The 24,801-nt window shown below is 52.4% G+C and overlaps 1 protein-coding gene across 5 annotated transcripts in view; it reads left to right on the top strand.

Annotated features, from left to right (window-relative positions):
• IGSF3 (immunoglobulin superfamily member 3) overlaps positions 1-24,801 on the top strand; it is a 93,074-nt gene that overhangs the window by 44,259 nt on the left and 24,014 nt on the right. For 3 of the 5 annotated variants that reach the window (XR_011650712.1, XM_053915535.1, XM_045203690.2), the window contains exons 3-8: positions 6,215-6,592; positions 8,953-9,363; positions 14,862-15,251; positions 16,653-16,712; positions 19,049-19,450; positions 22,780-23,184. Coding sequence is in view for 4 of the 5 variants with exons in the window: in XM_053915535.1 (XP_053771510.1) it covers positions 6,215-6,592; positions 8,953-9,363; positions 14,862-15,251; positions 16,653-16,712; positions 19,049-19,450; positions 22,780-23,184 (2,046 nt within the window). In the remaining variant the exon portion in view is untranslated. The remainder of the gene's footprint in view (positions 1-6,214; positions 6,593-8,952; positions 9,364-14,861; positions 15,252-16,652; positions 16,713-19,048; positions 19,451-22,779; positions 23,185-24,801) is intronic. The other 2 variants (XM_071220129.1, XM_053915536.1) reach the window with 2 other exon arrangements.

The raw sequence follows: 24,801 nt of genomic DNA, 5'->3' as shown, positions 1-24,801 counted from the left end.
TAAGGTCTGTGTCTGGATTCTTTTTTTATACGTGCATGTCTTGTTTTGTGAACACCATTTGTTGAAAGGATGGTCTCTGCTACATTGGAAGTCTTGAAGTCGGGTAGCTTCAGCCTTCCAACTTTGTCCCTCCTTTAATACCGTGTTGCTTATTCTGGGTCCCGTGCCTCTCTCCGTAAACTCCTGAGTCCGCTTGTAGATATCCATAAAATAACTTGCTGGGATTTTGATTGGGATGATATTGAATCTATATATTGAGTTGGGCAGAACTGACATCTTGATAATATTCAGTCTTCTTATCCAGGAACATGGACTGTCCCTTCATTGATTTAGTTCCCATTCGATTTTGCTGGTTTTCATCATGCAGGCGTACAATGGTTAGAGTTACACCTAACCATTTCTTTTTTAAGGGCGCCAATGTAAAAGGTACTGTGTTTTCAATTTTAAATTCCATTTGTTCATTGTTGGTATATAGGAAATCAATTGACTTTGGTATATTAACCTTTATCCTGCAATCTTGCTATAATCCCTTATTAGCTCCAAGAGGGTTTTTTTTTTTGTCAGTTATTTCAGATTTTTTACATAGGCGATCATGTCATCTGCAAACAAAGACAGCTTTGTGTCTTCCTTTCCGATCTGTGTATCTTTTATTTCCTTTTCTTGCCTTACTTGTCAGCAAAGACTTGTAGGATGATGTCGAAAAGGAATGGTGAGAGGGGAAACCCTTGCATTGTACCTGATCTCGGTGGAAAAGCTTTGAGTTTCTTACCATTAAATATGTCAGCTGTAGGGGGTTTTGTTTATTTTTTTTTGGTAGATAGTCTTTATCAAGTTGAGAAAGTTTCTCTTTATTCCTAGTTTACTGAGAGTTTTCGTCATGAATGAATGCTGAACTTTGTCAAATGCTTTTTCTACATCTTTTGATAGCGTCGTGTGATTTTTCTTTCTTAGTCTGTTGATGCGATGGATTACATGAACTGATTTTTGAATGTTGAACCAGCCTTGCCTACCTGGGATAAATCCCATTTGGTTATGGAATATAATTCTTTTTATGCTTTTTGGATTAGATTTGGCAAGGTTTTGTTGAGGGTTTTTGCATCTATGTTCATGAAAGATATTGGTCTCTAGTATTCTTTTCTTGTAATGCCTTTGTCTGGTTTTGGTGGTATGGGAATGCTGGCCTTGTAGAATGAGTTGGGAGGAACTATTCCCTCTGCTTCTATCCTCTGAAAGAGAATGTAGAATACTGGTATAATTTCTAACTTATATATTTAGTAGAATTCACCAGTGACCCCATGTGGGCCTGGTGATTTCTGATTTGGAAGGTTATTATTGATTCAGTTTCTTTAATAGATATAGGTTTAATCAGATCATCTCTTTGTGTAAGTTTTTGCAGATTGTGTCTTTCAAGAAATTGATCCTTTTTTATCTCAGTTATCAACTTTGTGGTCACAGAGCTATTCATTCCTTCATTATCCTCTTAATTTCCATGTCATCTGTACTGATTTGCTCCCCTTTATTTTTTATATTTGTGACTGGCATCCTTTCTCTTTTTTCTTAGTTAGCCACCATAGAGTTTATTGATTTTATTGATCTTTTCACAGAACCAGATTTTGGTGCTCCTGGTTTTCTCTATTGATTTCCTATATTCAATTTCATTGATTTCTGCTCTGATTCTTATTATTTATTCTGCTTGCTTTGGATTTAATTTGGTCTTCATTTTTAGCTTCCTAAGGTGGAACTTCAGAATATTGATTTGCGATCTTCTAATATACACATTCAATGCTGTCATTTTCCTTCTAAGCACTGGTTTCCCCGCATATAACAACTTTTGATATCTTGTATTATAGTTTTCATCTAGTTCACAATATTTTAAAATTTCTATTGAGATTTCTTCTGTGACCCACGTGTTTTTTAGAAGTGTTGTTTAACCTCCAAGTATTTGGGGATTTTCCAGGTGAATCTATAGTTCATTCTAGTTCAGTTCCATTTTGGTCTGGACATTGCATGATTTTTGATCTTTTAAATCTGTTAAGGCGTGTTTTACAGCCCAGACTGAGGTCTGTCTGGGTGAGTTTCCATGTGGCCTTAAGAAGAATGTACATTCCGTTGCCGTTGGATGAGGTAGTCTGCAGGTCTGTATTGTGTCCTCTTGACTGATGGAGCTGCTGAGTCCCACTGTGTCCTCCCTGAGTTCTGCCTGATGGACCTGTCCATTTCTGATAGAGGGGTGTTGAAGTCGCCAACTGTGAGAGCGGAGTCACCCGTTTCTCCCTGCACTTCTGTCTGGTTTTGGGTCATGCATGCGGTTTGCTTTGTGAGGTGCGTACACACTGAGAATTGTTATGTCTTTCTTTTGGGAGAATTGGCTCCTTTATCATTATATTCATTATATGACGTCCTTCCTCAGCCCGGTAAGTCTCCTTACTTTGAAGTCTGCTCTGTCTGAAATTAATTTAGCTACTCCTGCTCTCTTTTGATTAATGTTACCGTGGGATATTTTTCATCATCCATTTCTTTTTCATCTATATGTGTCTTTACATTTAAAGTTTCTGGTAGACAAGATATAGTTGGGTTGGGTTGTTTGCTCCACTCTGACAATATCTGTCTTTTTTTTTTTTTTTAAGATTTTATTTATTTTTAAAGAGAGGGGAGGGAAGGGAGAAAGAGGGGAAGTGAAACATCAATGTGTGGTTGCCTCTTCTGCACCCTCTACTGAGGACCTGGCCTGCAACCCAGGCATGTGCCCTGACTGGGAATCGAACCAGTGACACTTTGATTCACAGGCCCGCACTCAATCCAACTGGGCTACACCATCCAGGGCCGAATATCTGTCTTTTAATCGATGCATTCCAGGGATGTCAAACTCATTTTCACTGGGGGCCACACCAGCCTCACGGTTGCCTTCAAAGGGCCGAATGTAATTTTAGGACTGTATAAATGTAACTACTCTTTAACAGTTAAGCGAGAGCTCGGCACTGCCGCTGGGTAGAAACAAGGTGCCAGGCTGGACAGAACAAGGGGGAGGGCTGAATCGTGGGCCTTGTGTGTGCCTCCTGTGCTTTAGACCGTGGACCAAGTGATACTGATATAGTTGGATTAATATATACCGTATTCATTACTATTTTTTATTTGTTGCCCTTGTTTTTTGTTCCTGTTTTTATCTTCCACGCTTCTTCTGCCTTTTGTGTCTAGCCCTTTCCATACAGTTACATATATAACTTTGATCTTTTTGAATTACATAAGTGATCTTCGTTTACTGCAAAGTAATTCAAACAGTACAAGCATGTCAAAAGTAAAAATTATTATTTAAAAAAACGGTGATCCCAGCCCAGAGGAGCCTTCTATCCGAGGTTGAGCAGGCAGGTGGGAGAGGCGCGTGGGGCGGAGGGCCGTGGTCACGGGGTCGGAGGACGCCACGGCCAGGCCAGGAGCTGGGCCATGGGAAGGCGGCAGGGCCAGGAGGATGAGAGCTGCCCAGCAGGGGCAGTGCCAGGAGAAGCGAATGGGCGGGGTGGGGTGTGGAAGGGGCATCGAGCTGCTGAGAAGAAAAAGTTCATTTTTATCTCTGTCACAAGGTCCACTTCCTAAGACGGGCATTATTTCCAGGGAAGGAACTTAAGGAGATATTTGAGAAGCCGGTGCAGCTGAACGTGTGTGGTTAAAGTACAATCCAGTATTTATTTATTTGTCAGGGCTGTGTATAACTGGCTTCCGGCTTGGACAAGTTGTTTTGACCCTGATGCCCCCTGGCTCATTCAGGCCACTTAACACTGTTTACCTTTCAGGGGGGCAGCGTGCCCGTCCAGCGATCAAGTGCTTTTGTAAGCTCTGCAAATAGAGTGCAGTCTGGGTGAGCTGTCTGGGTGTTCCACATCACGATAGCCGGCGTCTGAGGGGCCTGGCTGCTTTCTTCTGCCCCTCCACTAGAAGAGAAAGAAACTTTCCTGATCCAAATCAGTGGAGAGTCCTTGCAGAAGGGAGGAGCTTAAAGCTACCGAGAGCCTTACGTTATCATAGGTTCTTTAATTTGGGCACCCAGCTGGCACTGGGCAGGCACAGACACTGAAAGGCAGCGGCCTTGACCCTGCTAGGTGTTAGAATTGTTAAAAATTCGAACACCCAGGCTCACGCCAGGCAGCCACATCGGGTGGGTCCAGGCAGAGTTACGTTCTAAAGCTCCCCAGGACATTGCAGGCTGGGCCCAAGGTTGGGAAGTAGTTCCATAAAGGGCGGCGCTGGCTGGCCTGGCCTTCCTCCAGCCTTCTTAGCAGCAGGTGGGCAGGGGCTGTGGCTGCTCAGGCGTAGAGCCCTGGGAGGCATGGAGACCTGAATGGTATCGATGTGGTTACATTGTTTTCAGAGTTTCTGCGGTTCTGGAGTACTGCAAACATTTGTTCAAATGTCACTATATGAGTTTTTTAAATTATCATGGGAGGAGTACACAGTCTAAATGTTACACAGCAAAGTTTAGCTCGCTGAAAGTAACTAATGAGCTACCTTCTCGATGACTTTCATTAGAGAAATGAAGGCTGTAGCAGAATGTGTCAGGTAAGTCCACACGCCACTTTGATCTGCTGATGTGTCGTCCCCCTCAACCCCACTTTTGCAGTTTCCCTGCTTCTACTGCTGAAGCTGAGATGAGGCTCCGTGGAAGGTTTTGTCTGGGAGACGAGGTTCTGTGCATGTAAGAGTTTACAAGCCACAAACCGTTCCTTGTAGAGTCTGTTTGAAAGTCGGGGATTTTGCGTATTAGATCAGCGTGCTTTGAGCACGGGGGTGGGGGGGGTGGGGGTGGGGCTCAGAGCTGAGCCCACTGGACTGGGGCGGCCGGATCCAAGTCAGCAAGGTTTGCACCCAGGCGGCTGCGGGCTGCAGTTCCATTTGGGAGGGGAGTGGGCTGCAGCCATGGGTGGCCCAGGGAGGGTGTCATTGTCAAGAGGCCCCTGGCCAAATCCTGTGCTCTTTGGGTCCTGAGGTACAGAGTGTTCCAGCCAGAAGGGGTCTCGGCTCTTCATTCAGGATGGTTATGGGCTAGGCCCTGTGCTGGGGGCTTTATGGACTGTGTCTTACTCAGCGTCTTCTGTAACTCTGAGGCACACATTAGTATCCACATCTTTCAGATGAGGAAACTGAGGCTCAGGGAGGTGAAGTGACCTATCCAAGGTCACAGCTAATAAGGGACAAAGCCGGCATTGGCACACATGCTGGTCTGCTGCAGTGCCTTCTTCGAAATCACTTTAGAGATGAGGAGACTGAGGTCCCGAGGGGAAAGCAACCTGTCCAGGAGGACACAGCCAGTTCCAGTTCCCAGCAACGCTGCTGCCCAGGGCGAGGCCAACAGGCTGTCCCCTCCCACCTTCTCAGGGGCTCAGGCAGAATCAGAGTTGTGCTGGGAGGGAATGGGAAATGAAACCCACATGTCTCCCCGCCCCCAGTCTGCCAGGAGACCGAGTTCAGAGGAACATGGGTAAGGCAAGCAGAGGCCACCCTGGGGAAGCATTTCCTGGCTAGAAGGCGGGGCCGGTGGGCGAACCAGAGCTGTGATCTCAAGGGCAGCCTTACTTTCTTGTCGCCCACCTGTGCACTCAGTTCCCTCCAAGGTCTGTGGGGGCCTCTGGGCTGCAGCACCCGCGGGAGCTCCGCTCTGTCCCATTCACGGTGGGCAGAGGAGGTAAGGACCGCTCCTCCACAGGGTGTGCCAGGAGTCTCCACTTCGGAGAATAAAGGGGACGGCACCAAAGAGAGGGCCCCATCCCTCATACCAGCCCTCTGCCCAAGAAAGGAGCGTTTCATTTCAGCCAGATTGCAAGAAGCTTGCCTTTGTTCATTTCTATCTGAATTTGTGGCAAGGATTCAACTTTTCCTGCCCATTTTAGTAAAACCCCTTATAAACAGCATTAGTAAGTAGTTCTAACATGCCACATTAATGACAAAGAGAGGAGCTAAATGACATTCCCAGGGGTCAGCTGCCGAATGGGCAGCAGAACCACGTGCTTGCGCAGTCAGAGTCCCGTGTGTGCCAGTTAGGGACAGTGCTTTACACGGAATGTTTTAATGGACATTTGCAGATCACAGGACACCTCAGAAAGGGCTGGTAAGCTGTTTATGTGACTGTCCTGTCCCACAAATAGCGAGCCCTTTGAAGGCTGCCGCCCGCTTTGCGTTTTGGTCTGAGTGGTGACTGAGCCTTTGTGTGCATGTGTCCCCCCAGGGGCGGTGGCAGCTCAGCGTCACGTCGCCGTGCAGGAAGGACCCTTGTACCGCACGGAGGGCTCCCACGTCACCATCTGGTGCAACGTGAGTGGCTTCCAGGGGCCTTCGGAGCAGAATTTCCAGTGGTCCATCTACCTGCCCTCGGCCCCCGAGCGCGAGGTCCAGATCGTCAGCACCGTGGACTCCTCTTTCCCTTACGCCATCTACACGCAGCGCGTGCGCAGCGGGAAGATCTACGTGGAGCGAGTGCAGGGGAACTCGGCCTTGCTGCACATCACCGACCTGCAGGCCCGGGACGCGGGGGAGTACGAGTGCTACACGCCCAACACCGACGAGCAGTACTTCGGGAGCTACAGCGCCAAGATGAGCCTCGTGGGTAAGGAGATGGCCATTGCCGTGCATCGGTGTCCTGCCTGGGCGTCGCCGTCAGTCAGGCTGTCCTGGCCTGAGCGGCTCAGACAACAGGCACTCACTTCACACGGTTTAGATGCTGGGCGCCGGCCCGGTCAGCTCTGGTGGGACCCCTCTTCCTGGCTGCGGGCTGCCCACTTCTCACCGTGTCCTCACGTGGTGGACAGGGAGGGAGGGAGCTCTCTGAGGCCCCTGTGTAAGGGCACTTGTCCATGCATGGGGGGCTGCACCCTCCTGACCTGTTCACTTCCCACAGGCCTCCTCTCCAAATACTCATCACCTGGGGATTGGGTTTCAACTTGTGAATATGCGGGGGATATAAACATTCAGTCCATAACACTGAGTTACTTCTTTTAGAGGACAACTTTAATTAACTTAAAAAAAAAACCCAAACCTCCCCACGTATTTTAGAGATTAGCCAGTAACGTAAATGAATCAAATTTGTGTCCCTTTGTACACAGGAATAGAAGGTTGTGGCTGGAGCTTGAAGAGCTCTAAAGCAGATGTTGTGTATTTCAGAGAAGGTTCGCCGGCCCTCTAGCTGGTGAAAGGGGATATGAAAATGTAGGGCAAGGATGTCTGCGGTTGACGATCTGAAGAAGTGACAGGGATGACGAAGTGTGTGGCACCAGCAGGAAGAGAGGCGGAACGTCTCGGAAATGGGCCTTTGGATGGGCTTTGAGATGCCCGGGTGTTGCCCAATCAGGAAGCGAACACAGCCGTCCCTTGTCCAAACTGGGCGTCCGGAGGTCCCGGCCCATGAGGGAGGCATGTGCCCGGCTGGCCCATGATCCCTGAGCGATGGAGGGATCTCAGTGGGAAAGGCAACACTATCGGGCTGTTCTCTTTTGCTGCCCAGGGCATAAGGTCTAGGCTTAATTGTGATGGTAAAACTGGACTCGGTGACCCTTCCCGTTGGCGAACACTGCCACCGCCCGCTCCCTCCGCCTCCAGCTTCCTCGGGGACTTCTCCTTTCTATGGCAAGTCTGAACCCCAACGGGAGGCCTGCACCCAACCTGAGATGGGTGTAGCGAGAAAACACACACTAGCTGGGATTGGGGTGTCCTCATCAGTCGGGGGGGGGTGTCGAGTCCCCAGGTGAAAATTCTGACCAAGGGACCATAGGGGACTCTTCACTTGCCCGAGTCATCCCCATATTGTGGTTTCCTTCTGGCGTAGACGACCTTGGCACGTGAATGATGCAGGAATTGAACCTCTTAAAAAATCAAGGATGATGATGCTTCTCACTACCAAATTAATTAATGTATGTATGTATGTATGTATTTGTTATGTACTTATTTATATTTTTTAGTATTTCATTTATTTATTTGTAGAGAGAAGGGAAGGGAGGGAGAAAGAGAGGGAGAGAAACGTAAATGTGTGGTTGCCTTTCATGTGTCCCTCACCAGGGACCTGGCCCACAACCCAGGCACGTGCCCTGAGTGGGAATTGAAACCGGCGACCCTTTGCTTTGCAGGCCTGTGCTCAGTCCACTGAGCTACACCAGCCAGGGCTGTACTTGTTTATTTTTATCGTGCCCTTTTTTCCCATTACCACTTATCCCCCTTATATCCCTTCCCCCACAAATATTTTGTGTTGTTTTTTTTAAATAGCCTCCCAGTGCACTGCATTGCTGAAGTCAGTGGGGAGGGGATGTGGGGAGGTGGCTGGAAGGGAGGAAAAGATGAGGTTGTATAGAAATATAAAAGTCCCCAAGTTCCAGGAATGATTTCCATTTGAAGATCTTTCAGAAGCCAATTTCAAGTATCTTGAAGCAATACCAGAATGAGCAATAAAACCCAGTTTCACCTAAAAGAAAGTGCTTTTACAAAGAATTTTCAGGGAGTTCACTTATTTTGTACAATGAAATACAACCCACCTTTTGTGTGAGTGTTAATAAAATAACCAGGCAGGTAAGAGTAATTGCCCAACACTTGCAATCCAAATCCATACAGGAAACGGCTGTTTCTGTGCCATCAGGGGTCACCGTGGCCTCGCAGTGATGGTGGAAGGCTGCGTGGGGTGGGAGCGCTGTAGTTACCTGTCGTTGAGTCGGCTCCGACTCCAGGCAGCACCGGGGATGAGTGATGTCCGCAGCGTCCTGTCCTCTGCAGCCCTGCTCGGCTTCTGCAGACTCGTGCCTGTGGCTTCTTTTACAGAGCCCGTCCCATCATATTTGGTCTTCCTCCTTTCCTGCTGCCCTCTGTTTTTCCCAGCATTACTGCCTTTGGCAAAGAACCCACCTTCTCATGAGGCGCCCACAGCAGGACAGCCTCCGGTTTGTCCCCTGACTGGTTGTGACTGTGTGTGTGTCTGTGTTGCAGTGATCCCGGACTCCCTGCAGGCCACCGCCATGCCCCAGACCCTGCACAGAGTGGAGCAGGACCCTCTGGAGCTCACGTGCGAGGTGGCCACTGAGACATTCCAGCACAGCCACCTGTCTGTGGCCTGGCTCCGGCAGAGAGGCAGTGAGAAGCCCGTGGAGGTCATTGCCCTGAGCCGAGATTTCATGCTTCACTCCAGCAGCGAGTATGCCCAGCGGCAGAGCCTGGGGGAGGTGCGGCTGGACAAGCTGGGGAGCAGCACCTTCCGCCTCACCGTCTTCCACCTGCAGCCTTCCGACCAGGGCGAGTTCTACTGCGAGGCCGCCGAGTGGATCCAGGATCCCGACGGCTCGTGGTACGCCATGACCCGAAAGCGTTCTGAGGGAACCGTGGTCACCGTCCAGCCCACAGGTCAGTCTCTCTTGTCCTCCTTCTCCACCTGGTGGCGAGGATTGTCAGACATGGGGAGGGTGTGCAGCCGCCTTCTTTAGTGACCTCTGAAAGTACGCTAGGTGTTCACGGGCAGTTGGAGGCGGTCCGGCCTGAGGACCAGAGGAAGCTGAGGGAGGTATCGACCCCAGGGATCCTGAGACCTGCCTGCAAGCGAGTCTCAGGGAGGGGCTGCCTGGGCTGCCCTGGTGATAGCAGGGGGCTCTTCAGCCTGCACGAAGTCTGTGGCCTTACCCTTTCTTGAACTACAAGTTCGTTTTAAACTTTGGGAGATGTCACAGAAACTGTGTCTTCTGACTGGGCTCCCATTAGCCTGCCCACTCTGAGGGCTTCACCTGCCTCAGGTAGCAATCCTGTTTCCAAAACATTTGCGATTAGGAACCATCCAGCATAGGCATGACATCCTGAGCTAGAGAAACTTGGGTGTAAGTGGTTATTTTTTATATTATTTTGTTGGTGGCGTTCTGGGTTTCCCAGATGCTTTGTCGTGTACTCCCAGTTCTTCAGAAGTTCTGGGAGGGAAGTCAGTGGTGGGGAGATGCTGCACGGGGGCCTGATGGCAGGGCCCCGGGAGGAGTCACAGGGTGTGTTGCCAGGCCAGGCCCAAGAGCACTGGGTGCTACCGTCTGTGTCTTCTCAAGGGAAAGACCTAGAATGGAATTGCCCAAGGGTTCGGGTGATGGCTGCACTGCGAGCTGAGATCCCCCTGCTTTTTGTATTACTCTTTATCCCCTCACCCCGTCACACTGTACTCATGTCCTCCCGAGCTCCCCATTGGAGCTGCTGGCCCGTCGGCAGGCTCTCATTGGCCTGGGGTCACCTGGCTTTGGTTGAGGGTGGTCATTGTGCCATTAATGAGGTGTCATGAGTGGCCCAGAGAGCCTTTCATTGTGTTCCGCTGACCTCCGGTGAGTGGAGTGTGGTCTGTGGGAGCAGCAGGCTGCGGGGCTGGGGCCTGGGAAGCCGGGTCTCCAGTGCACTTCCCAGGTGAGTTCGCACGGTCTCTCTTTTGTCGAGCAGAGCTCTGCGGGCAATAGGGCAGCTGTGATTCTCTGGACATCAAGTGGGTGTGAGGGCTTTTGTGAGAAGGGTTGGGCTCCTGAGTAGGGAGCACCTTCTCCACTCTGTAGGACGTGAGCTCTTAGAAGCTTCTGGATCTTCCAATACTAAGAAATCCATAGAAGGCACTTTATTTCATATTTATCTTTTCCCTTCTTGGATGGTTTTAATATGAGCTTCAAAAGTCTGGCCCAGATTTTGAGTCTTAATGCTTTTAAATTAGATTGCATCAGCTAATCTCCTTTATTTTAATCTTACCAATTTGGAATTAGTTTTTAAATTTGCCCAGCAAATGTATCCAGACTAAGCCAGCCAAGGAAAAACTCGATGGAATAGAAGTTGATGACTTCACTCCGGGTGCCTGTGCTGTTCTGGCTCAGAGCTTGCAGCCGCGGTGTGGCCTGCTCACGGTGCATTCCAGCAAACACCTCCGGCGTCCCCGCAGCACTGGAGGTGGGGCGGCAGCACTGGGGATCCAAAGACGCTGGTCTGGGGATTCGCACTGGTCGCTGCACTCGGGGAGGTAACGCACGGCAAAGCCGGCGGCTCCGTAGGGTGTGCTGAGTGCCACGCCAGGGCTGGGGGACTGTGACGTGCTCCCACAGCAGCAAGTTCCCCGGCCAGGGCAGTTGTTAAGGCACACCCAGGAAATCCACCACGCTTGGCGACTGGAGCCGAGTCTGGAGGCCTGACGAGGGAGCAGGTGGAGAAGCGTGAGGCTGTTGGACTTGTTGGCCAGCAGGGAGGAGTGAAGTCCTGGTTGTGAGGGATGAGAGGAGAAAGGAAAGGTAGCCGGAAGCCCCGTGCACTATACTATGGACCTTGGCCTTGACTCTGTGGACTAAGTCTTCAAGCTGTTCTTCCTGGAACCTTAGAAACCCCTTAGAGGTCTGAGAGGTTGCACGTGGGTGTGCGTGTGCGTTTGTGTGCATATGTGCCTGCAGGGGTGCTGGGGGAGGGAATGGGGCACCCATGGTTCGATCCCCCTTTGATTCAGCCTAGTGCTTTCTATACTGGGCGCAAAAGATTTTGTATGAAGAAAGGAAGCCCCGGCTCAAGAAAGATGGCCTCTGCTGTGCAGGAGAGGGACTTAGCACAGGGTCCTGGTGGCTGCTCCTCTGCTCTCTCCACACAGCCGAAAACCCCAGTCTCCCCGCACAGGACTCTGGTCAGCTCCGCCCCCTCCCCAGGAGCCCAGGTGCCCTGGACCAGGCACTGTAGAATCCACACTCACACGTCCACTCCTGGTATGTGCTCGAGTGCTTCTCTGGAGGAGGTCAGCTGACATGTCCTCAGGAAAATCAGGCCTCCAGCTGAGGACCTGGGGCCTCCTGCCAACAGCCACACGAGTGTGCGCGGAAGGTCCTTCAGCCGCAGCCAAGTGTTCGGATGGTTGTGACCTCACCTGATATCATTTACTGTTACTGTTGTGGGTGTGTGTGTTGGTTGTGGGGTGTTAGTTGGAAGTAAGCACATTGTACTCATAGAGGCAATTCTAAGTTCAAAGTAAATTATTTTAATATGTAGATAAGATGAGGGCATGTTGGGAGAATAAAAATAGAGTAAATTAAATGAAGACTTAGCAATGCTGGACACCAAAGGTGTTCTAGAATGAGAAACTCAAAGGTAACGGGCCATTATTAGAGTAAAAGAGAGGTCAGCAAACCATGCTTTATGCCTGGACAGCCTGTTTTGGTTTGTTTTTTAATCAATTGCAGATGTCATGATATTACAAAAATAAGGCAGTCAGTCCCCTTACAAGTGAAGTTTGAAAGCCGCTGCTGCAGACACCTGGGGGCAGAGGGATGGAGAGTTTCAATCAGGGAGTGACCCAGTCAAGTCTGGGTTTAAAAGTAAAACGTGGAGGCCACCTAGAGGCTGGTGAAACAGGTTGGATCTGATTCCAGAGGCCAGGTGAGGAAGAGCCAATAAGACCAGGGTCGGTGAGTGCCAGTGGCCTGGAAGGGAGGCAGTGAGTGGGTGCTGGAGGCAAAAGAACGGGGGTGGGGGGGGACTATGGAAGGGGGAGTTGTCTGGGCGCTTGGGCTGGGACTCAGGGTGAGTCCGTGACCTGTCAGGAGGAGACGCAAAGTCCGCTCGAGGGTCTCTGCTTCCCTGCGAGTGGCAGTGCCGGCTGTCTTCTTCTTTTTTCTCTCTCTCTCTCTCTCTTTTTTTTTGCTGTAAATGATAGCCAAGGGGCCCTTCCCGCGAGCAGACTTGCGTTGCTCAGTATGTGAAACACCCAGCACGTCATCGGACACAGCTCAGTTAGATTTGAACTTGGGAGGGATGTGGGCCCAGGAGAAGAGCCGCAGGACAAAGTGGTCAGGGGAGCAGGTCCCCCTGAGAGAGGGAAACCAAGTGGTCAGGCAAGAGGAGAAGCAGAAGGGAAGTCGTCAGCAGGGGCGGGTCTGGAGGCTGAGACCCGCTGGAGAAAAGCCTTTGGTTGTGATGGGGGCAGAGGGCGGGGGGTCATTGGTGTATCTGCCAGGTCAGCGAAATGTGGGGAAAGGGCCAGAAGACAATTTCAGTGAACTGGGGCGGGAGGGGGTATTGGAAAAGTGCAGATCAGTTTCTGGAGGTTTAATTGCCTGGGTCTAAGCGAGGGCAGATGGCTACGCAGAAAGGAGGCTGGGGTGCTGGGAAGCTCGCATCTGCAGCTGGGGACCCTAAGGACTGCACTGGCGGGGTGGGGGGAGGGGCGCTGCACGAGGTGAGAGTCTTTGGCTGCCCGAAGAAAGCCGGAGCAGCCAGCCCAGGCAATGGAAAGGTCTGCGGTCCAGGGCCCTGTGTGCATGTCTTCAGTGGCATTTCTGTGAAATGGGTGCTTTTTTATCATTGGTGTTGAGACAAATTATTGTGCTTTGGTTGACCAGAGAGCCAGTGTCTGGCAGACCACGTGGGCACAGTCCCTCGTAGGTGCGCCCGTCTCCACAGAGGGTGACAGAAAAACCTGCCTCTGTCAACCCATGTGTCTTAGGATTGGTCTCTGGGAAAGGGAAGCTGAGGTTGCAGCTGTCATATTGGGGGAGCCCTTGGAGTTGTTGAGCAGTTTGTGCCCAATGGTTTGGGGAATAAAGTTAATTCACGGGGGAAAAAATAGGTGTTTGGGGCAAGACACGGCCCTGGTGGGAGGGGAGGAGATGGAGAGCCCGGGACGAAGCCAGGCTGGGGCTGGAGAGGAGGAATGGGGGAGCAGGGCTCTCGTGATGCCCGTGTTTCCTCGGGGAAATAGGATTTTCATTTGCATGCAGAGTGCACGGGATGGGGGCTCACATGGGGCAGGGGCGTGAGACAGTGGGAGAGGCTCGGCCATGCTGGGGGAGGGCAGGTTATCTTGGTTGGAGCCTACAGGGGGTTCAGGCATCCCTTCGAAGTGACTCCCTCTCAGTGTCCTCCTTAGATGGACAGAGCTGGAAGGAGGAGGGACCTGGGCAGTGGTCACAGCTGCAGCTGCCCCTACCCAGGGTTCTTTGGTGCTGTTTGCTAGAGCAGAGTGTTCTCTCCAGCACTTGACTCCTCTGTCTTACCCTCCCACCACGGGTGCCTGTGAGACAAGAGAACTGTCCCTCGGGAGTGATGGTCACCATGCTCCATTGCACGGTGTGGGGTGGGGGCTCCGGGACACGTCAGGGGGATGCGCTCTTCATTGATGGCCCCTCCTGCCGCTTTACGCACCAGCTCTTTGGAGGGGGTGTGGCTTCGTTGGCCATTTCAGAGGTGTTCTGGCTTTCCCTGCGAACAGGTACTTTTGACTACACCTTCAGGTTTGTCGGGGGTGACCAGTGAAAAGCATTAGTTTTCATTTTTCCTATGTGATTTTGTTAGGGTTGGTCTTATCTGTGTCTTATTTCCAATATTCACACGGGGGTGAAGAATGTACTTCAGTATAGTAATTTTTCAGTTTATTAGCATTGGGGGGTCAGCACCCAGCACCTAGGGGGTCAGACTGTCTACTTCTGTCTCACACATCCCGGTGGGGTAAGTCCTGCTGTACCTGCTGAAAATACATGTAGGCATGTTGCCTAGAGGAGTTCTGGGTATAGACCTCAAGGCTAGACTTCTGTGCGCTGCCATGTAGGTGATATGCGGACTTCCTTATTGACTTTTGGGGGTCAAATCTAGGGCAGTATATGCTGCAGGCAGAGTCCATCGGTCTTGACCTGGACGGCAGGCCCTTGAGACCGTCTGGGCCTGGCTGCCTTGAGTTTCCTCTGTGGTGTTCAAGGGTGTCTCAGACCGCCTGGGTGGGAGCTGGGTTTTTGTCCCTCAGGTCAAGTGCGCTGGTGCATCCCTATAGTTGTCACTGGAAAGAAGGCACGGTGGTGGGACTGGGCTGAGGCACTCTGGGGAGCCGGGGTCCTCGTCACCAAGAGTGCATGCTTCTGTGGTTGTTTCAGACAAGGAGTTCACCGTGCGGCTGGAAACGGAGAAGCGGCTGTACACGATGGGGGAGCCGGTGGAGTTCAGATGCATCCTGGAGGCTCAGAGCATCCCCGACCGGTACTTCGCCGTCTCCTGGGCCTTCAACAGCTCGCTCATCGCCAGCATGGGGCCCAACGCTGTGCCCATCCTCAACAGTGAATTCGCCCATCGGGAGGCCAGGGGACAGCTAAAAGTGGCCAAGGAGAGCGACAGTGTCTTTGTGCTGAAGATCTACCACCTCCGCCAGGAAGACAGCGGGAAATACAACTGTCGTGTGACAGAGAGAGAGAAAACGGTCACCGGGGAATTCATCGACAAGGAGAGCAAGCGTCCCAAAAACATCCCCATCATAGTGCTCCCCATCAGTAAGTGGAGAGATGCGCTGCTTCCTTCTCCTCCTCCCATTGGTCTGGTCCTGTAGCTGGCTTCCCTGAGAGAGGCTGGGGAAGAGAAGAAAACTGGGCTGGAGGGCAGGGCAGGGCAGGGCAGGGCAGGGCAGGTGGAACTCTAGGGTTCAAGCTGGCAGAGAAGCCCGGTTAACCGCTCCCCTTCTCCAGCTCACCTGCCCGCCCTTGGCAAGCCCCTAGGAGGGCAGAGCATCAGGGCTGTCTTTGCACCTGGAGTGGGCAGCACAGACCCCAGCACTGGCAGCCTCAGCTCAGCTGGGAGGAATTCAGGACAGCTGTTCGCTCCTGTGTGGGAATTAAGTCCCCACTTCTTCAGAAGTGGTGGGGAGGTGCCGGTCTTCACCTCTTACTTAAGAGGGAGGGTCTTTTATGGGGAGCACTTTTATGGGAGTACTTTGAAATCGTAAAGCTCATTATTCAGAAGGATTTGCTGTCTGGGCTTTGAGGATAGGAGGGTTGGCATTTCCCTCACTGTCTCTTCCCTATTGAAATTTTGTTTTTAGAAGTCAGTGGCCTGGGTGTCTCACATCTTTCTGCAGCACAGACTTTTCAAGCTGTGCTGGTTTCCCAGGCTGCTTAGGTGGGCTCCCTGCTCCCGTGGAAGCTGGCATTGTCTGGGTGGGTCACGGTCACGGCTGGGCCTCGGGGGACTGATGACCTGTGTCTGCCTGTGTTTAATCCGTAGAGCCAGGATGTTCTCATTAATATCTCATTTCTCTCATAGTTCTATTTTTAGTGAAAGGAGAATTAAAAACCTTACATTGCTCTGATTTTAAACAAGTTGGTGAAGTTTTCAAACTAATCATTAACCTTTTCTCAGCTGCTCAAACTGTTCTTTCTCTTCCCGTTGCCGTGATTTCCTTTTCCATTTTTATTTACACTCTTATATTTTTAATATCATCCTCTTCAAGTATGAAGAGAAAAAAACACACACGGGTCTTGCCACTCTTTCTTCCTTTTCTCACCAATAGGATTACTTTCTGTTCATGCTTTTTTTTTTTTAATCACACACACACACACACCTAATTATCTTGAAATTCTTTTTTTACTAGACTTTCCCCCCCTCCCTGCAATGCCTAGCATGGTGCTTTGCATAGGGTAGGTGTTTGCTGAATATTTGTAGAATGGAAATTGTGGAATTGAATGCCCACTCTCTTTACTCTTTTCCTGTTGGTCAGTGCTTGCCTTAACCAGGGACTCTCTGCTTTAAACTTACAACTAATTCCTCGTTGTTTTGTAAGGATCCAGTGAAGGGCAGCCACAGTGTGTACTTCCTATATCTTTCGTGCTAAGAGATTTCCCCCAACCCCTTCCAAGAACTTGTTTGATGATCTGTGGCCTGCTATATTGCTTTTCCAGCAGATGACTGGGTAGTTAAAGTCCCCCAGAACCACCAGATCCTGCCCCAAGGCCACTTGGGTAAGTCTACCAAAGAACACAATCACATCAGTAATGGTGATAATACCTTCGATTTTAATGGCGCTTTTCTTCCCGAGAGCCCAAAGTGCTCCCGCATCCATCATCCCCTCCTCCCATCCCCCAAGTCCCTGTAGAGGCCAATGTTCTATCCATCCTGTGAAGGGAGAAGCCAGAGCACCGTCCAGAGACCTGGCTGAGCCAGCTCCGTTAGCGGTTGAGCTTGTGTTGCGTTAGAAATGTTTGCTTCTAACTCCACATCCACTGCTCTGTGCTTAGCCTGTGCTACATCCCCCACCTCCTGACCTGAGAGCTCATTTGTGGACGCACACGCAGAGTCTCATTAGTGCTCTCCTGGTGTGCACTTAACCCAGGGGGTTGTTAATTGTCAGCTGCCTCTTCTCAGGCCCCGGGACACTTGTCAGTGGTCTCACTGGGCGACGCCTGCATTTGCCTCTGCCTGGGCTGCCGGAAGGGTTTGTTTTCTCACAATCCCACATTCTGATGGTGCCGTTTTCCAGGCTTCTAGAGCGCCAGAGCACCAAACGGCAGCCCCCATAATAACAAGCAAGGGCTTACACAAGAGTCCACTGGCTGACAGTAGGGGATGGGAGTGACACCTTGCAGGTCCTTCTGATTAAGGCCAGCAAAGGATTTGTTGCCCTTTTAATTCCTCACCTGGAATCGATAACCCTGGGGATGAGTCTTTAATCTCAAGAGGAATATTGTTAGTATTAATGATGAGATGAGAAACAATGACCTCATCTAATACCCTCAGTGCTGTGACCCCGAGAAGTAGGAACTGTTAGTAAGCATCTCCGTTTTGCACACGAGCCTTTAAAGCTGGGCTAGGGTTAGGTCGGAACCCACGACCACAGACTTAGGGCCCAGGCTGTCTCCAAACCCTCGGTTTTAGCCACTGGCGCTGTAGGTGCTGGCTCATCGGGAGCCTCACCGCCTCTGCGAATCCTGGTTTGGCTCGGGAGGTTGCCCTCCTGGGAACATTCCTGTTCCCCACTTTGTGCAGATGTTTTTGGTGGGTTTTTTTTTTTCCTTGTAAAACAAGCCGATCCAGACTGAGGAGCAGGTATACTCACCCAAACCAGAGCACACGCAGGGGCCCGTTGCTCATCTGTGCCTGTTTCTGCCTGTGGGGGAGTACGGGGGAGAAGACCCCGAGTCCAGTGCATGGCCACAGGTGCGGGCGTGTCTCCCCGCCATAATCGGGGTGCCTCTGAATCGGGACTTGATTTCATCGGCTGATTCAACATTATTGAGCCTGTTTCACGTGGGTGGTGCCCAGAAAATTGGAGCCAAATGAGTTATGGTATTTTGGGCTCTTTTGTACTTATTATGGCTTTTTGAGCTTAAAATACATAACTTCACACAATGTTACACTCGTGATTGAGATAGATTAGAAAATCCATGATGTTTACAGAAACAGAGTTATTGACAACGGTAACAGCAGCCGTGACCATGGAGACCGGCCTTGGAAAACTCAGTATGTTCTAGGTGACGTCTATACATGTTTCATTTACTTTTTAGTCTTTAAAAAACTGCATGAGATAAATAACACTCTCCCCATTTTACGGACGAAGGCCTGTAGAGTTCAAATAATTTGATTGAGTGAGCTCACATAGCTAAGCGGGTGGCAGAGGAGCGAAGGCAGTAGAATCCTTACCCCAAATGTTGACTGGCCCAGTGTTTCGAGGTCCAGAGCAGTGGAACCCCAGGGCTTAGGTCTGTTCCTCGGTGTTAACGACAGGGCGAAAGCTCGCTCCCCGCACGCCTTGTGAAACTGGACCGTCTGGGCCCCACAGAGTCCTCGCCCCAGCACACGACATCCTCCAAATACTTCCTGTCGTTGGTTTTCTACTCCCTAATGTTGTCCCCAAGGACTCACACGGCACGCTCTGGGTGTCATAACACTGAATGGTGGGAGTAGAACTTGCTAGGAACTTAACTGAATACAGACCCAGACTGAAAACCCTTGAACCCCACTGGACAGGTCACCTGGTGAAGTAGCAGTTCTGTGCCCCAGCGCAGTGGCGCTGTGTTGCATGGCTCGGGTTCTGATTCAGCCCCGGGCCTCAGACGCTCGTTGTCCTCGCCTTCTGCGCGCAGCACAGGGCCTCCTAGGTGACCAGAGCCAGGGCCACAGGGGACAGTGCCCAGAACCCGCAGGGCGACCCCGGCCAGGGTCAGCGCTTCATCCGCCAAGACTCACTGCACCTGAGGAGGATGGCGTTGGCCCCCACCCCCCTTTTACCTTCTGTGTTGGCGGGGAGGGCACCGTCGAGACCCGACGGCCCCAGCGTGCCCTCTCTCCCTGTCTCCAGAGAGCAGCATCTCCGTGGAGGTGGCCAGCAATGCCAGCGTCGTCCTTGAGGGTGAGAACCTGCGCTTCTCCTGCAGCATCCGCACGGCGGGCAGGCCGCAGGGCCGCTTCTCTGTCATCTGGCAGCTGGTAGACAGGCTGAACCGGCGCAGCAACATCATGTGGCTGGACCGGGACGGCACCATGCAGCCGGGAGCATCCTACTGGGAGCGCAGCAGCTTTGGGGGCATCCAGATGGAGCAGGTGCAGCCCAACTCCTTCAGCCTGGGCATCTTCAACAGCAGGAAGGAGGACGAGGGCCAGTACGAATGCCACGTGACCGAGTGGGTGCGGGCAGTGGATGGCGAGTGGCAGGTCGTGGGGGAGCGTCGGGCCAGCACCCCCATCTCCATCACAGCTCTCGGTAAGTAAACGTCTGAGTCTTTCACTGGGACTGCTGGGAGGCTGCTCCCATGTCAAGAACCTCACCCTGACTTTTGTCACTCAGAGTCCTGCCAGGAAATAGAGTTATCTTTAAGGGGTTTACTGGAAGGAACACTATGGAAGTGGGGGCAAGGTGGAAGGCACCAGCAAGGCATGGCGGGGCCCTGGGGACCTGTGACACTGGGAGCCGTCAGCACTCGTGGGTCTGGGGGGTGGGAGTGAAGTTATAAGAAGTCTGGCCAGAGGAGCAAGGCCACTCAGCCGGAAACGGCGGCCCCAGGTAGTGGAAAGCGGTCGTCTTCACAACTGGCCTGAAGGGCAGGAACAAAGCCACAAAGCTGCTCTCTCCTGCCCCCCCGCCCCAGGCTCTCCTGCCTGCCCCCCAGGGATGGGCAAGCTCAGAGCAGGGCAGGAAAGGGTAGAGAATCACCTTTAGCCATCTACTTAGTGTTTACTACCTGCCTGGCTGAGTCTGAGCACCTGGCCAAGAGGTAGACCTTTCATCTTACGGGAGACCGAGTGAGACAGATTAACTCACCCGCTCAGGGCTGCAGCTTTTAAAGGACAGACCCACGGCGCGAACCCAGGACCCAGCGATCTGTCTTATTTTTTTTCAAAGCCTGTGTTTTGTTCTCCTTCTCTCTAAGGCCTCTCCTTAAGAAAGCGATCTCCTCATTAGCATGAAATTAAAAGACACCTTGAGATTTGCTAAAACCAAAGAATATTAGATTTGTTTCTCAGGGGGTACTTAAAGAGGCTTCTATCAATGTTTATCTGCCTAATGCAATCAGCGCCTTCCATTTTAAAAGGTAGCCTGCTCTTCTGCTGGGAAGGTAACTTGTCATGTTAAGCCTTCTGTTCATCAGGAGACTCTGACATCACGTGTCCTCGTGACTTTGTGTCCCCTCCCTGAGACCACTGTTACTTCCTTCCCCATGGGCGGGGCTGCTGGTGCCGTTGAATACGCTGCAGGCCTGGGTGGTTTTGCCCCCACAGAGACCTCCATTGCCACGAGACCCCCAGACTAGAATGGCGTTTACCTTCGAAAAGCTTAATGCCAAAGATGGGCCTGCTTTCTGCAGTAATCACACAGTTCAGATTCCTGCTCTAGAAACTTCGCCCAGCGTGCAGTTTCCTGATCCCCTCAGTCCCTGTGTCTGCGCTCAGCACCTGCCTGCACCTGTGGAAGTGGAACCTGGGAGGGAAGTAGTTTCCCACCCTCGGAGGCTGGGGATTTCTGAGGAGTGGTTAGAGTTAGTTGGGACTGTTTCTCGAGAAGTGGTTTTATGGTTTCAGGTTATCCCCTGAATTTTTTCATACTTGACACGTAGTTCCCACAGCCAGGGGCTCTGACCTGGGATCCTGGGGGCTGGCTCTGCTCACCTGGTCTCCCCCCATGGGGCACTTCTGGCTAAAGCCGTAACCATAGTGGCCCAAGGGTGTGGGACGGGGAAACAGGAGGGCACCCTGGAGTGAGGTCATCTTTTCAGCCTAAAGTGAACAGCTGCACACAGGTTTTCTTATGGGTACAACTGAGAAACGGATCCCCTCTCCACAGGGAGGTGACGGGGACCGGTGCCCAGGGGAGGTATTAGGTAGGTTCAGTCTCCAGGTGCACCTGGGCCATATGCCTGTTCCGTTAGGACAGCTCGGGTGCTCCGTGAGCTGTGACCGTGCTGTGCGCCTGGGCCAGGCCAGGACAGTCAGCTGCTCAGAGACGCTTCCCCCCCACCCCCCCACGCTCTGGGAGCTGTGGCCAGGAACACCTGGCGGAGGCCCCACACCCCGCCGTCCTCAGGGCAGCGCTTTCCGCACACAGGTGCACAAGTGACCATCCCACCATTTCCTGTTTGAGGATGAGCCTCTGTATGTTATCTTTTCAAAAAGTAGGAAATGTAAAGATAGCTCAGGAAATCTAAATGGAAGACCCAGAGCCTTCAGCAAATCATGCCTCCCTATTTGCTGACTTAACCTCCCGACATAAAGCCAACAGATTCCTTCTGGCTATAGTCTTTTAGCTCCAGAATTTAAAGTCCTTTCCTTTATGGCTCTGTGCTTAATGAAATACATATATTTTTTTAAATGTCATTTATATTGTGTGTCAGGTACTGTACCAAGTCTTTTACAAATACAAACTCCTTTAATCTTTGCATGGACCCATTTTACAGACGGGAATGGAGGCAGAGGGAAGTTAAGTAACCTGTGCAGTGTCACACACCTAGGAGGTGTCAGAACTGGGCAGCTGGCTCCAAGGTCTGTGCCTTTAACCCCCGCCTCAGGCTTCCCACGGGACGCGCAGCCTAGTAAGGGCCCTGGCATCAGCAGGTTTATAGCCCGACGCTGCTGTTACAACGGGCAGCTCGGCAGGGGGCCCACCGCTCTGTGCCTCGTGTCCTCACCCGTGGAAAGGGATGATCAGCCTACCGGTCCTCGAGGTCGTTCTGAGGGTGCGGTGAAGTGTGGGGGAAGCAGAGCAGTGGGCACCATGCCTGGCACAACGGTAGGGCCCCGTACACAGTGACCACTCGGTCGTGTGGTCATAACCACTGGGTACATGTGAAGGCGTAGTTCAAGGCTGAAGGGGTTGGGTCCCCCATGTTGAGGACCAGGCTGTTTCTCGTGCCATAGGGAACATGGAGAGGCTCAGCCCGCTGTGCCTACAGGAGCCCAGTGCACCCAGGTCCCCACCTGCTGGAGACCTCTGCCACCTGCTGTGGGCCCCTCACTGCCCCCCTTCCCTGGATTGCACGAGGAAAGTGGAAAGGGACTGGTGACCCAGCCCGTGCTGCCCAGCCTGGGAACACGGGACACCCCCCACCTGTCCTGTCCCCGTCTCCAGAGCTGATTCACTGGTGGGCCAGACAGAGGAGTCCCTGGGGCTGGGGTGACGTGCTCATTTCGCAGGGGACAAAGGGAATAGCTCAGGGGCTCTCTTGTCCTGCGTTAACCCAGAATCCCGAGGTTTCTAGGAGTGGCCCCGCCAAAGGGACTGAGGGACTGTAAATTGAGATAGGTCCTCCAGCTTCCGAACCTAAACAGCCATTGCGAGGCCATCAGGATGGTTCCATCAGGGAGGGTTTGGTAGTGCTACTCAGGGAGCATTGCCTGGCCTCCTTCTGTGGGGTCTTGGGAGTGGTGGGTCTGTGCCACTGCGTGATAGCTAACATGGTACTGGCCTGGGCGCCAAAACAGACCCCTGAGCCTTTGCTCTGCCCTGCCAGCTCTTACCAGGAGCCCCATCGCTGTGTCACACCCCCCTGAGAAAGCCAGGTGACTCCCCTGGCTTGAGCCCCTCTGCTCTGTCTCCAGAAACGGGCTTCGCGGTCACAGCTATCTCCCGCACGCCGGGGGTGACCTACAGCGATTCCTTCGACCTGCAGTGCATCATCAAACCCCATTACCCGGCCCGGGTCCCCGTGTCGGTGACTTGGCGGTTCCAGCCGGTGGGCACTGTCGAGTTCCATGACCTGGTGACCTTCACCCGGGACGGAGGGGTCCAGTGGGGGGACAGGTCCTCCAGCTTCCGAACCCGAACGGCCATCGAGAAGGCCGAGTCCAGCAACAACGTCCGCCTGAGCATCAGCCGAGCCAGCGACACGGAGGCGGGCAAGTACCAGTGTGTGGCCGAGCTGTGGCGGCAGAACTACAACAGCTCCTGGACGCGGCTGGCCGAGAGGACCTCCAACCTGCTGGAGATCAGGGTGCTGCAGCCAGGTGAGCGGCTCGGGCCCACGCTTGCGCTGGGCGACGCGACACATGGGGAGGGAGCAGCACGGCGCGCACACTGAGCCCTCGGTGTGGCCGCTGTGACTTCCCAACGTCTGATGTGGAGAAATTTCAAACCTGTGGGAAGTTGAAAGTACTGTTTTCCCTTTTCTTGATGGCCAGTTGTTAATGTCGTAGGGCATCTGTTTCCGCCCTCTGTGGGTACTTTGTTACTGTTGTTTTTGAAGCTTCTGATGTCATCTGTTGATGACATCGGGCACTTCCTCCGGAATGCTTGAGCGTGCATCTCCTAAGAACAAGGGCCACGTGTACGGTGTTCCTGACATTTTCCCAGTTGTCCCAAGTGCCTCGTATAGTCTTTTTCCTTTCAAAACACATCCAATCTGTCTATTCATATTTCTGTAACCCAGAGCAGCTCCCTGGCTGGGTGTGTGTTTTAAGGCGCTGGCACTTATGCAAGTGTCCAGACCGGCTGTTTTGCGAGAAGCTGTCTCCGTGTCCTCTCCTGTAATCCTTGCAGTATTGCTGCGAACAAGGCACGCTGTCCCCAGTGTGCAGGCGAGGGACCTCGGAGTGGAGAGGGAAGAGGGACCGCACCGAGGTCCCCTAACTAAGGTCCCGTACTGAGCATCTGCTTTGTGCCAGGTGCCTAGGGTGGTCATTTTATTAGAATTTTGCCATCACCCGGGGAAGATTGACAGGCACAGCGCCACGAAGCCGATGAGTGGTGGAGCTGGGGTTTGAGCCCTTGCCTGCCTTCCTCGTGCTGGTTTCCTGACCCGGCCCTGTCCCCGTGTGCCGAGTTTGAGCTTCCTTCTCCCGTGGGGCTGACTCTCTCCTACAGCAGGTGGTGAGGAGGCCCTAACTTGGGGAGTCTAGTGTGGGGGGCGGGGGGTGGTTTCTGCAAACACTCTCACCTTCCGCAGGCCCTTCCCCTAACCCGGGAGCGGGCAGATGCGTGCCGATGCGTGCCGCCGCCATGGTTTCCCCGGGTCTGCCTGCCCTGATGCTCGGTTGGGAGCCGGGCAAGGAGGGGCCCAGGCTGTGGTCCTGCCCCCGGCCCTGGAACAGGAGAGTGCAGGCGGGCAAGTACCAGTGTGTGGCGTCCACCCACAAGGCGAGTGGAGGGGCTTGGACAGGAGGTGACTTTGTGAAGACTTTTTCCTGACTTTCTGACACACCTACTTTGCAAAGATGGTTTCAACACCTTGCAAAAAGGCGTTTTCTTTACGCTCACAGCCATAGTTAGCATCCAGCCCAACTTCAGGTGGTCACAGTGCTGTTTCCAGCAATGTCAGGGTAGCGAATGGCCATGTCCGAGTCTACCTGTCGCCTCTTCTGTCCCTTAAGGAGTCCTCTTCTGTCCTGGAGCCTGGGACAAATGAGTCGTGTAAGTAAAGGGACTGCTCCTTGGCCAGTCAGAGCCTAAACCCGGAGGACAGGGTGCTGGGGAAGAGCTGTTCTGCTTACGTGAATTTCCAGGGTAACGGAGAGTTAGAGACCTCATTTCCTGCGAGCCCTCATCATGGGAAGTGCCCAGGGACACACTTGCGAGCCTTCCTGATAGAACTTCAAGGCCATCATCGTACCTACTGTGGCCTCCCC

The sequence above is a fragment of the Desmodus rotundus genome, chromosome 12 (assembly GCF_022682495.2).
Source record: "Desmodus rotundus isolate HL8 chromosome 12, HLdesRot8A.1, whole genome shotgun sequence".
Lineage (NCBI taxonomy): Eukaryota > Metazoa > Chordata > Mammalia > Chiroptera > Phyllostomidae > Desmodus > Desmodus rotundus.
The sequence above is the reverse complement of the archived record's forward strand: the minus strand, read 5'-3'. Positions and strand labels throughout refer to the sequence as shown.